Raw genomic sequence first — 12,346 nt, 5'->3', positions numbered from 1 at the left:
CAGGCCTGCGCTGCCCCAGCCTGCAGGAGTGTGGCTCCAGTCAATCTCAGAAAGCTCTTTGGGGGGATTCAGGGCTGGGGGCTGCCCCAGAGGCTGGCAGGGGGCCTCCAGCCAGAGGGAGCGTCTCCATCCTCCGCAGTGGCTGCAGCCCAGGCTTCTGGCTCAAGGAGAAGGCGGATTCCCGCTAGCGCCTCAGGGCCCTCCCCCGCAGAGAGGAGGGAGGGACGGGGAGGCCCACATCTGGTGGCCAGGTGACCAGGGCCTCCCAAGCCTGGCTCTCCTGCCGCTGGCCCAGACTCATCTGTCTGTGCGTTGAGTCACACTGATGGAGGCCCAAGCGGCCCCCGCCTGCCTGCCAGAGCCTGGGCAGTCCCTGTGGTGGGGGTGCGGCCAGATGCCCACCAGCCTGTGGCCCCAGCTGAGGTCACGGCAGGCGTAGCTTGGGGCTCACCCTCGCTGTCCCGGCTGCCCGGGTGTCCAAGGGAAACAGTGCCTGGGAGGCACTGCCCTGTGGATGGCAGGCCCCCAAGTCCTGGCCACACCCTGGGCGCCACTCACTTCCCCCGAGCCTCGGGGAGCCTTCCCGCCTCCCTGCCCCGGTAATGGGCCACACGGCCGGGCCTCGTGCCTCCCCGCTGGCTGTCCAGGCTGAGGGAGGTGCTGCAGTTCACTTGCTCCTTGGGGCCACTGGCGAGCAGGCACTCAGGACCTCTGTGTCACATGAATGAATGAATGAATGAGAGGCCAGGAAGGCCCAGGGTGGGGGGTCCTGGGCCCCTTAGAGGCTCTCCCAGGCCCTGCGGGATGTCCCACCCTGACACTGGCACCCTCCCTGCCCCTCGCTCCCAGGAAACATGTTCCCCACCATCGGTGACGTCCACCTGGCGCCCTTCACGGACGAGCAGCTCTACATGGAACAGTTCACCAAGGCCAACTTCTGGTGAGTGCGCCGGGGCCGCCTGCTTGGCCGGCCGCCTGTCCTCCTCCTCCGTGGGGCCTGAGACACGGGCCGGACGAGCTGCCGGTGACCTCGCCATGGGCGGGCCTTCCCACAGGTACCAGCCCTCCTTCCACGGTGTGGACCTGTCGGCCCTCCGAGGCGCCGCGGTGGACGAGTACTTCCGGCAGCCTGTGGTGGTGAGTGGGGCGCCCGGGCGCTGTCGCAGTTCGTGTGGGACATGGCCCTCCTCTGGGGTGACGCGAGGGGAGCAAGCTGTGCATCCCCAAGGAAGCCACTGCCCCTCTCGGAGCTCTCACTTCCGCCCCAGCACAGAGGATGCTGGAGGTAACACACTCAGCATATGGGAAGCACGCGGTACACGCGAGCTGTCACCAGACACGTGGACCCCAGACACGTGGATCAGCCTGTGGACTGATGGTGATGGATTTTCAGTTATTGAGGTTTTCACAGTGATACACAGACCAAGGTTCAAAAACCAAAAACTTACAAGGGGAAAGCCTCCCACTTCTGTCCCCAGCCACACAGTCCTCCTTCTGGGAGGCAAACAGTATCTCTTGTCTGTCTTTCCAGAAGTTTTCTACCTAAATGTGCATATACAAATAGATAGATATTTGGACTTTTTTCCTTTCAAAAGATAGCATAATCAGCATACAGTTCTTACTAGCTCTGTGGTCAGAGGACATACAATGTATGGTTTTAGTCTTTTGAAATTTGTTGAGAGTTGCTTTACACCCAGTGTGTAGTCTCTCTGGTGTGTGTTCTGTGTGTACATGAGAAAAAAGTGTATTAGTCACTTGTTGAGAACAGTGTGGTATTAATGCCATTAGGTCACAGCTGGGAATCGTGTTGGTCCAGTCTCTCTCTCTGCCGACTTTTTGATCTACTTGTCCTATCACTTATTTTTCCTTTTAGTTCTGCTGGTTTTTGCTTTATATTTTTCGACACTATGTTATTAGGCGCATACAGGTTTAGGATTATTATATCTTCCTGTTGACTGATCCTTTTGTCATTATGAAAAGTGCCTCTTCTTATCTCTAGGAGTACTTCTTGCCTTAAAGTCTCCTTTTTTTCTGATAGTAGTTCAGCTACTCTGGTTTTCTTTTGGTTAACCTTTGTACAATATATTGTTTCATCCTTCTACTTTCAGCCTTTTTGTATCCTTATTACTTAAGTTTTCTCTCAGATAAGCAGCATATATATGAGTCTTGTTTTTTAACCAGATTGATGTTTTTTATCTTTTAATTAGAATATTTAGACCATTTACATTTAATGTAATTATTGGTCTGTATATGGGTATAAATCTGTCATCTTACCATTTTTCTGTTTATTCTGACTGTTGTTTCTTTTTAACTCTTTTCTTGCCTTCTTTTGTTTTAACGAGGTATATATTCTTGTTTCCCCCTCCTGACGTCTCTCATTAGTTTCGGGAAGCTCTTGGGCAGTATGTCCTTAAACCCTCCCTGTGCCCCATTCTTTCTCCTTCTGGGACTCTGATTCCGTGTACATTAGACCTTTTCAGCAGTCTCAGATGATTCTTACACTCTCTTCTGTATCTTCCATCCATTTTTCTCTCAGTTGCTTCATTTTCTTATTTTCTACTGATGCACCTTCCAGTTCCGGTCCTCTTTTCGCTGTGTCTAATCTGATTTTCTTAGTTTCAGTTATAGAATTTCATTTTGTGTATTTTTCACTATTTCGGTTCTCCATTTTTCCACCTTTTTTCTTGCACACAGTAATTGTAAGTCTCTGATGACTTCAGTATCTGGGTAAATGGTAAGTGTACCCCCGTCTTCTGTTCATCCTCTGGGTTTTGGTTCTCCATCTCTGGTTCTGTCTCGCTGTGCCTGGTACTGAGCACTGGAGCAGCCCTGCAGGAGGCTCCCTCCCAGGCTGGTGGTGCTTCAGGCAGTGCCGGCCACATGGACGCAGCACACGGGCCTGGCAGGCACTGAGGTGTGTGGGGGCTGCTTTCAGGCTCCGCTTGGCTGGTCTATTTCCAGGTTCCCTGTAGAGCAGGGGTTCTCAGACTGTTTGGTCTTGGGGCCCCTTTGCGTTCTTAAAAATGGAGGATCCCAAAGAACTTTCGTGAATGTGTGTTATATCTATTGATATACCTATTGGTATACCATTATATCTAATCCAGTATATCTATTGATATACCGTTAGTATCTATTGGTATTAAAAACTGAGCCCAAAAAACTTAAAAATATGTATTTGTTTTTCCTCCCGAAAGCCCCAGTACACAGTCGTATATTCTAGTTAAAAGTCCTTCTGTGTGAGCCGCCACAGCATGGCTACTGACAGACGAGTGGTGTGGTTCTGCTCCCGGGAACCGAACCTGGGCCACCAGAGTGGAGCATGCAGATCTAGCCACTAGGCAATCAGGGCTGGCTCTAAAAAGACATATTTTTATTCATTTATTCATTTTGACTTATTTTAATTCACTTAAAAATAACAGTAAACCCGTTACATGTTAACATAAATAGCATTTTTTAAAATTTTTATTTTATTTATCATTTTTTTTGAGGAAGGTCAGCCCTGAGCTAACATGTGCTGCCAATCCTCCTCTTTTTTGCTGAGGAAGACTGGCCCTGAACTAACATCCGTGCCCATCTTCCTCTACTTTCTATGTGGGACAGCTACCCCAGCATGGCTTGCCAAGAGGTGCCATGTCCCCACCCAGGATCCAAACTGGTGAACCCCGGGCCGCTGAAGTGGAACATGCACACTTAACCACTGCAACACTGGGCTAGCCCCATAAATACCATTTTTAAGAAATATATATTTTCCAAAACTTTCCAGTGAGAATAGTTGCATTTTTAATTTGCAAATCTTTTAATCTCTGGCTTAATAGAAGACAGTTGGATTTGTTCCGCATTCAGTCTGTGGTAATGTCAGCTTTGCCTGAACGAATGAACAAGGCAGAAAACATCTTAGTGTTATGAACAGTTTTGGCCTTGAGGCTGCTCTGAAGGGACCGCGCTTTGAGAACCGCTACTTTAGGGCGTGGCCCTCACTGTCGCAGGGAGCCCGCCCGGTGGTCCACAGGGCCCCGCGTCCCAGCCTCCCAGCAGCAACACGCTGCTCAACTGTGGCTTTGTTGCGTCTGAGAGCCGTCTCTGCTGGGTTTCTCTAACCCCACCCCAGACATTGGCAGATGCCGCCCAGTGAGATGGCATGCAGAATGTCCACCTCCTTTTCCACACTTCCTCTTTCCTTCGCGTCTTGGCCCCCTGCGCCCCATGTTGCTTTCCCCACCCAGGGAGGCCCCTGCAAGGGCCCACCCCAAGGGGAAAGGCTCGAGCCAGAAGCATCGCCCTTCTCTCTAGGACCTTGGCCCCGAAGCCGCGGCTGCTGCGGGTGCTCTCCAACGCCTTCACACAGCTGGGGCTGTTTCCTCCTCTGTGTTTCATTCGGCTCGTGTAGCTCTTGGCAGGAGTGGTAGTCTGATCTAAAATCTCCATCGTAGCTGCGAGTGGACGTCAGCACTCAGTTCTCCAACTTGCTTTTTTTGTGAATTTGCTAATGATTCCTCTCAGAGATCTCTCCCCATCTGTTCATAAGGAGCCTCTTCGTCCTTTGCTCGCAGACACCGGCTTTTATGGACGGGCCACCGTTGGCTTAATTCGACGGTACCCACGTGTCGCTCCTTAGTCTGTGATTACGCGTGTAAGCCTATGCACATCCACGCTCATCTGTAGGTTACACTCCCACAAGTGGAAGTGCCAAGTCTTGAGTGTGTGTGAACAGTTGTCACTTGAGAGCTGTCATCCCACTGCCCTCTGTGGTGTCGTGCCAGTTCATCCTCCCCCAGCAGGTCTGGCGAGGGCAAGCTGGTTTTAGCCCAGTGGCCTAGCGGCCATGGCCAGACTCAGGGAGGGGCCGGGCTCTCCCCTCCTCACTGGCCCCTGCACCCAAAGCCAGGTCACACCTGTGGTCTCTCCCAGGACACATTTGACATCCGGATCCTGATGGCCAAGTCTGTCAAGTACACGGTGAACTTCTTAGAAGCCAAAGAAGGAGATTTGCACAGGTACCGATGGCGCCCAGGCCTGCCCTCCAGGCCCAGCTGTGCAGGGGTCAGGGCCTCTGGCTCCCCAGGGCACTCTGCCACCCCCAGGCATGTGGGTGGTACCCCAGGACCTGCCCCCAGCTAACCCCTCCTCGCCTGGCAGCCCCTGTGGCTCATGCTGCCCTTTGCTCCCAGGATAGAAATCCCATTCAAATTCCACATGCTGCATTCCGGGCTGGTGCACGGCCTGGCCTTCTGGTTTGACGTCGCTTTCATCGGCTCCATGTGAGTGTGGGCGAGCAGAGCGTGCTGGGCCCAGCCTGGGGACTTCCCTGCAGTCGTGACCCTGAGCCAGGGGCTGGGAGAGCGGGCCATGACTCCTCCAGGTTCCCCTGTCCCTTCCAAAAGACAGTGCGAGCTCGCCTTCCAGCAAGACTGTTGGGGAGGGTGTTGGGGGGCGGGGAGGGCGGCATGCATGCGGCTGTGTGTCTGGGACAGCCTGGCGGCCAGCCTGACTCAGCTCCAGGGCCCCAGGGGACCGGCCAGAGGGGGCAGGCACCTGGAGAGAGCTCAAGGTGCACAGGGTGGTGGCTCCGGCCCCATCGAGCGTCTGCCTGTCATTGCTTGGCAGAATGACCGTGTGGCTGTCCACGGCCCCGACGGAGCCACTGACCCACTGGTACCAGGTCCGGTGCCTGTTCCAGTCGCCACTCTTTGCCAAGGCTGGGGACACGCTCTCAGGGACATGTCTGCTTATTGCCAACAAAAGGTGCGTGCTGCCGCCGTGGCCGGGGGAGGCGGGGGCCGTCCAGCCAGCTGACTCGCGGTCGCCTCCCCTGCCCCGTCCGCAGACAGAGCTACGACATCAGTATTGTGGCCCAGGTGGACCAGACGGGCTCCAAATCCAGCAACCTCCTGGACCTGAAGAACCCCTTCTTCAGGTAGGCGGGGCGCGCCTGCTCGGGGGGGCGCCCTTCCGGCGCAGCCGGCCCTACCCACGGTCCGTCTCTGCCGCAGATACACAGGGACGACGCCCTCGCCCCCACCCGGCTCCCACTACACGTCGCCGTCGGAGAACATGTGGAACACGGGCAGCACCTATAACCTGAGCAGCGGGATGGCCGTGGCCGGTGAGTGGGCGGGCAGACCGCGGGCCATGTCTGGGTCACCCCTGCCAGTGCGCCACTGTCCCCACCCCTGACACCTCCCTCTCCGGGCACAGGGATGCCGACCGCCTACGACCTGAGCAGTGTTATCGCCGGCGGCTCCAGCGTGGGCCACAACAACCTGATTCCTCTGGGTGAGTGTCCCGGGGCTGGGGGCGGTGGGGCTGGGTCTGCACACGGTCGCTGGTGTCCTCTCTTCCTCTTCCTGGGGCTCCCGGCTCAGGCCCCTGTCCCTTGCTCTCTGCCTCGCTCTGCCGCCGCTGCACCCCGGCCTGGGGTGCCCACCGTGCAGCGGGGCTGGGGCAGGCCGGGCGGGTGACCCGTCTCCCTCCTTCCTTCTCCCTCTCGCTGCGCAGCCAACACGGGGATTGTCAATCACACGCACTCGCGGATGGGCTCCATAATGAGCACGGGGATTGTCCAAGGTAACGCGGGCGGGGGAGCCGGGCCGCCGCCCTCTCGCCTGCTCGCTCGCTCGCTCTCTCTCTCTGCGGCGCGTCCGGGCGGGGAGGGCAGAGCGGCCGCTCAGTGCCCACGGCCGCCCCACAGGCTCGTCGGGCGCCCAGGGCGGCGGCGGCGGCGGCTCCAGCGCCCACTACGCGGTCAACAGCCAGTTCACCATGGGCGGCCCCGCCATCTCCATGGCCTCACCCATGTCCATCCCGACCAACACCATGCACTACGGGAGCTAGACCTGCGCGGGACAGACGGACTGCCAGCACCAGGAAACCAAATGAAGCCAGCCGCCCCGCGGCGGCGCGCCCGTCCTGGAGGAGCCCCACCCCTGGCCCCAGCCCTCTTTGCTATGGGAACTCGGACACTTTTTTACACGATGTCGTTGTTGCCGCCGCCCCCACCCCACTGCCCACCCACCTCTTGGCCCTGAGTGCGTGTCGCTGCCATGTTTTACACGAGATCATGTCGTGGGAGCCCTCGGCCCCCTCCTGCCCTCTCCACCCTGACCTGGGTTTGACATCTGCCGCATCTGGGCCTGACAGCTGCCGGTGGCGGTGGGGGAGCAGCTGTCACCCCGCCTGGCCCCTGGGCGCCTGCCCTGGCTCGTCCCCTGTGGGAGGGCCATCCTGGCTGGGCGGGGCCTCCCTTTCCACTCCCAGGCCTTGGTCACCATGGGCGTGACGTGCTGCTTTTTTTAATTTTATTTTTTTACGAAAAGAACCAGTGTCAATCCACAGCCCCTCTGAGAAAGCAGGCCGGCCGGGCCGAGCCATCAGCCCCTCCTGACCCAGAGGCTCCGTCGGGGGGGGGGCTTTCTGGGGGTGGCGGCCCTGCCGGGTCTGCAGGCCGGGCCCCCTCCCCCAAGGGTTCACCTCACACTTGAATGTACAACCCAGCCCGGCAGTCGGGAAGGCCCTCCGTCCTCGGCCCCGCCTCTTGCTGCTGTCCTGTCCCTGAGCCCCTGCAGGTCTACCCTCCACCCCTACCCCCACCCTGCCAAGAGCGAGAGCAGGCGGCCCCGGGCCTGGCGGGCAGGGCCACCGTGGCGGCCTGGGGCAGACACAGAAACCTCATGGACCTGTTGTGGAAGGCGTTCTCTTTCCTGTAGCTAATGTCAGGCCTGTGTGTCTCCCTCAACCTTCCTAGACGCTCCAGTCCCCACTACTAAGATGGCATTTGGGCCCCCCCAGCCTGGGAAGGGGCCTGGCAGGGACCTGTCCCTCCAAAAGAAATAAAAAGGAAATGTATGTTTCAGCACAGGCCATTTTCTTCTCCTGCCCCATTTCTAACACCCCCAACTCCGTGTGGTGGCGCTCAGGTGAGTCCCCAGGCCCTGGTCACTTGGCGCCCCAGAGGAGCTGCCCTGCCTGTCAGGGGAAGCAGGTGGCCCTCAGGTGACAGTGCCCTGGACGCTCCCTGCTTGGCTGCCCCCCTCCCGCCTTTATATCAATTCTCTGAATCACCTTTGCATAGAAAATAAAAGTGTTTGCTTTGTAAGAAAAGTCTGGAAAGGAGCGGAGTCATCTCGAGGTGTCAAGGGGGCCTTCATTCATGGTCTGAGGGTGGGTAGGGCAGGCAGAAGCGTCCTTTCGTGCTGGGCCTGGAAGAGAGGGACTCCTGGAGTGGCCCCTCGGGGAGACTGGCAGCCCCCAGCCCCCGCTGGGTACAGCCCCTCACCTGCAGGCTCTGGCCATCCGGGGTAGCCACGGACCATGGTGAGGTGGGTGGCAGCAGTATGCGTGGGGGCAGAGCCGTGGCCCGGGGTGGAGGTGCCACGTGCGCCGGAGGCAGCGGCTGGAAGAAGTAAAACTGAACCGAGACCCCGGGAGTCAGCGTCGGGACCACTGAGCCACCCGCCACCCCAAGGCCTGGCCGAGAGCAGCCCGGACCGCACCTTACACCCCAGGGCCAGGAGGGCGTGGAGCAGCACGACGACAGACAGCAGCACGGCCGCCGCCAGCCGGGTGTCCTCGCGGACGACGGGCCAGAGGGTGAACACCAGGCTGGCAGCTGACAGGGCCAGAGCCAGCACCCCGAAGAGCCACTGCAGCCACGGGACAGGGATGAGCCACAGGACCTGGGGGTGACACGCAGCTGGCTCCCAGGTGCTCCCAAGGGCACCCAGCCCCCGGCCCCGGGCCCACTCACCACGGTGGGGATGAAGACGAAGAGGGAGTAGCCGTAGACGCACACGGTCTCCAGGAAGGTGTAGGGCCCCAGGCGCTCCCGGACGCCCTGGCGCCACCGCAGGAAGCCCCACAGCGCCAGCGGCACGAGCCAGGCGTAGCAGTAGATGGTGACACCCGCCACGGTCACTGCGGGCGGAGGCGGGCCGTCAGCCCCGGGCCCGCAGCTCTGACCCCGCCAGGGGCTGCGCCCGGCCCGCGGTACTCACCCTTATGGAACTGGGGGCTGTAGTGGATGGAGGGGTCCCTCCTCTGGGCCAGCAGCAGTGTCAGGTTGCCCGTGATGGCCAGGACGAAGGCCAGCGTGGCACAGATCCAGAAGGGGCCTGCGGGAGGGTGTGGTCAGGGGCCCCGGGCTCCGCAGACAGTGGACTTGTCCCACGTCAACCGTGCTGGAACCCCAGCCTCTTCCCGAGCTTCAGGCTGCCTCCTGCACCGTCTGTCACCCCGATGCTTGCCCAGGTCCCAGCGACGACATGGTGGCTGAATCCAGTACTGGTGCTCAGCAGTCCTCATCCTTCTCGGCCTTTCTACAGCCTTTGATGTGGCCGGATGATCCCTCTCCTTCTGGAAACCTCTCCACCTGGTTTCTGTCTCATCTCACTAGCAGGTCCTCGACCCCTTCCACTCCCCGGCCCCTCTTGTGACGGGGAACCACCCAGGGCAGCCCTCCGCCCTCCTCCTGCCTTGTCCCCCCTTGGGTGATCTCGTGCAGCATCAGGACTTCGTGCGGCCTCTGTGCCGAGGACGCCAAACCCCGAGGCCGGGCCTCTGCCCTGAACCGCAGGCTCGCAGTCAGCGTTTCCATGGGGGCGTCTCCCACGCCACCCCCCAGGCGCCCTCTCCCCCCAAACTTGCCCAGCTTTTCCCATCATAAATGCAGCTCCCTCCTGCCAGCAGTCCAGGCAAAGAACCTGGGGGCCACCCTCGGCACCTCTCCTCCCACCGGCCACTGCTCACGAGCCAGTCCTGCTAACGGAAACTTCCAGACCTGCTCGCCGTCTGCGGCCTCCCCGGGGCGCCCTGCACACAGCGTTGCCCCTCCTGGGGCCCCCGCTGCCACACTCACCCCCACAGTAGCCAGAGGGCCCTGAGAGCACTGCTCCATGCTCACCACAGCCTGCGCCACTGTCCTGTCACCTCTGCCACCTCCCAGCAGCTCGCTCAGCCCCAGGGGCAGTGCTGTCCTGCAGTTCAGGTGCATTTCCACCCCAACACCAGCAAGGGTCACTCCCTCACCCTCCTGAGAGGGGCCTTCCCCCACCAGCCACGCAAAATGGCAACTCTCTTCCTCAGAACTGTTAGCCTCTCTTCCCGGCCCTGTCGCCCTCTGCCACCGCGTGTGTCTCGATGTCACTGAACATGATGAAAGTTCTACAGCCTCCGTGAGCATCTCTGCTTTCTCCTCAGCTGGAAATCTGGGCCTAGCACTCAGTCCACGTTTGCTGACTGAATAATCGAATGAGCTGAATGCGCAACCTCACTCACCATACAGGTCCGGCCGATTCCGCAGACGGTGCCGTACAAAGTTGTGGCCAGGCCGGGGCAGCAGCGAGCCTCTGATCCGGTCCAGGACCTGGGGGGCAAGGTCGGGCCAGGATGGAAGCCTGCCCAGGGCTCCTCGCCCCCCACAGAGGAAAGGGACCATGCTCCTGGGAGGACCTTAAAGGCTCCTTCTCTGCTGACTTCCCACCGCCTCTCTCCACACTGCCTGAAAGGGCTCAGCTCTTCCCGTTTTTTTCCTTTGCTGAGGAAGATTTGCCTGAGCTAACATCTATTGCCAATCTTCCTCTTTTTTTTTGTACGTGAGTTGCCGCCACAGCACAACGTCTGACAGATGAGTGGTGTAGGTCTGCACCCAGGAACCAAACCCAGGCTGCCGTAGCGGAGTGTGCCAAACTTAACCACTAGGCCACCAGGGCTGGCCCCATTCTGGGATTTTGATGCGCTGTTCCCATGGCTTGGAGCCCCTCCCTCTGGCCAGTCCCCACTCACTACCCCAGTGTCCCACCCCGAAGGAGTCTTCCGGTCCTGCCACCTTCCTCTTCGCTTCCCCCTCCTCTTGGCTCGGCGGCCCAAGACTGTCCTTACTGCCTCCCCTCCCAGCCCCAGGACAGTCACAGGTCCTGGGCATCCCCTTCCTACACCTCTCTCCAACATGTCCCTGCTCCACAGCCCTGGTTTATCATCATCTCCCACCTCAGCCTGGGGCCTCCGACCCACCTTCGACGCTCCACGATGCACGTCTGCTCATTCCACTCAGTCCTCGCCCGTTCTAAACCCTTCCATGACTCCCTGGCACGCTCAGGATAAAACCCAAACTGCTTCCCATTGCTCACAAGGCCCCTTCTGACCTGGCTTCTGCCTGCCGGTCCCCCCCTCACACCTCCAACCAGATCGAGTGACAGATCGCTCCTGCGACAGTTCACACCTTCTCTCATCTTCTTCTCTCATGCTGTTCCCTGTGCCCGGAACATACTCATGCTTCCCTCCACTCTGCCCGGCTAAGTCTTCCTTTTTTAGGTCTCAGCAAATTCCTCACCTTCTCCAGGAGGCCTTTCTCTATCCCCGCAGATCACATGTGTCCCCCATGTTCCCAACAGCCCCAGTCACACCATAATCCTCACAGCGCACCAGTTCCTTCTACCAGCCTGGGCAGCAACTCTTCTCCGTCGGGTATCGCCAGCACCCTGTCCAGGCCTGGTGATCAGTGAACAGTGGCTGAACCCCAAGCGGGACTCGGAGCCCCATCCGCCAGCTTCCCGGGCCTGACCTGCCAGGTGTCCACGTCAAAGAAGCTCTGATAGTAGCCGAAGGTCCAGAAGCCGGGCTGCTGCTTCTCCTCCTGCAGGAGCTGCACAGCGCCGGCTCTCAGTGCCCGCCCGCCTGCCGGGCTCAGCCGGGGGCTGCACGGAGGCAGGACACAGGGGCTTCCGTGACTCACCGCGGTCTTGTCACTCTCCTCCACTTCGTCCTCAGCTCCATAGCTGTCCCCTGAGCCCACGGCCACAGCCACGTGTCCCTGCGGAGTCAGCTGCTCACTTCTGCTGGTGGTGGCTGCCTCTGGAGTCTCGGCCAGCAGATTGGTGGCTTCCTCAAACTCTATGGAGAAGTAACAGGGGACACAGGTATGTTTGGGGGGTCAAGACAATTTGGCCCACAGCGCCTCTGGGGGCGTGGCTTCTCAATTTTGGGGAGCGGGAAGGTGTGTCCCCTCCCTCCTATCAGGGAACGGCAACTCAGGGCTAGTTCTGGGAGAGGTCAGATCTGGGCTCGGGTTAGAGATCGGAGCTCGGGACTGGAGCGGGGGTCGCCTTGGGGATGGGTTTCCTGCCTGGGTCGGGTTCACAGCGGCCTGGGGTCCGGCTGAGATCCGAGGTGGGCCCTGGATGGGAGGGTGTGGCCAGCGGCGGGGGTCGGGGCTCGGGCCGGCTCGCGGCCGCACTCACCGTGGAAGGCCAGCTCGTCGGCAGCTGCCATGGTCGCTCGGGGGCGTCACCGCATCCCGCTCTGAGGACAGAGGTCAATCAGGTCCGCCCCCCGCCCCGCCCCGCCCGGCGCCCCT

The 12,346-nt window shown here is 59.6% G+C and overlaps 2 protein-coding genes across 3 annotated transcripts in view; one reads left to right on the top strand and one right to left on the bottom strand.

The window, feature by feature from the left end:
* The window catches only part of CARM1 (coactivator associated arginine methyltransferase 1), a gene marked incomplete at its 5' end in the record, with an annotated part of 37,039 nt that extends 29,904 nt beyond the window's left edge, over positions 1-7,135 (top strand). Inside the window, 10 exons of the mRNA XM_046638293.1 lie at positions 850-940; positions 1,056-1,137; positions 4,909-4,994; positions 5,169-5,258; positions 5,605-5,742; positions 5,825-5,914; positions 5,991-6,103; positions 6,196-6,273; positions 6,496-6,564; positions 6,689-7,135. Of these exons, the coding sequence (XP_046494249.1) occupies positions 850-940; positions 1,056-1,137; positions 4,909-4,994; positions 5,169-5,258; positions 5,605-5,742; positions 5,825-5,914; positions 5,991-6,103; positions 6,196-6,273; positions 6,496-6,564; positions 6,689-6,831 (980 nt within the window). The remainder of the gene's footprint in view (positions 1-849; positions 941-1,055; positions 1,138-4,908; positions 4,995-5,168; positions 5,259-5,604; positions 5,743-5,824; positions 5,915-5,990; positions 6,104-6,195; positions 6,274-6,495; positions 6,565-6,688) is intronic.
* A 924-nt stretch (positions 7,136-8,059) lies between these two features.
* YIPF2 (Yip1 domain family member 2) lies at positions 8,060-12,346 on the bottom strand. Of its 2 annotated transcripts, none has more exons than XM_046685457.1 (9): positions 12,231-12,346; positions 11,726-11,883; positions 11,555-11,635; positions 10,270-10,357; positions 8,991-9,107; positions 8,744-8,910; positions 8,490-8,672; positions 8,273-8,404; positions 8,060-8,195 (listed from the first exon to the last, which is right to left on the bottom strand). In XM_046685457.1, exons 1-9 carry the CDS (start codon positions 12,259-12,261, stop codon positions 8,145-8,147), a joined length of 1,008 nt encoding a protein of 335 aa, XP_046541413.1. In that variant the 5' UTR covers positions 12,262-12,346; the 3' UTR covers positions 8,060-8,144. The 2 variants fall into 2 exon arrangements, with proteins under 2 accessions (XP_046541413.1, XP_046541414.1); XM_046685458.1 differs by having other exon boundaries at positions 8,490-8,639.

Source organism: Equus quagga, chromosome 14, assembly GCF_021613505.1.
Source record: "Equus quagga isolate Etosha38 chromosome 14, UCLA_HA_Equagga_1.0, whole genome shotgun sequence".
In the NCBI taxonomy this organism is placed as follows: Eukaryota; Metazoa; Chordata; class Mammalia; order Perissodactyla; family Equidae; genus Equus; species Equus quagga.
Note: the sequence above shows the minus strand (reverse complement) of the source record. Positions and strands in the feature narration are given on the sequence as shown.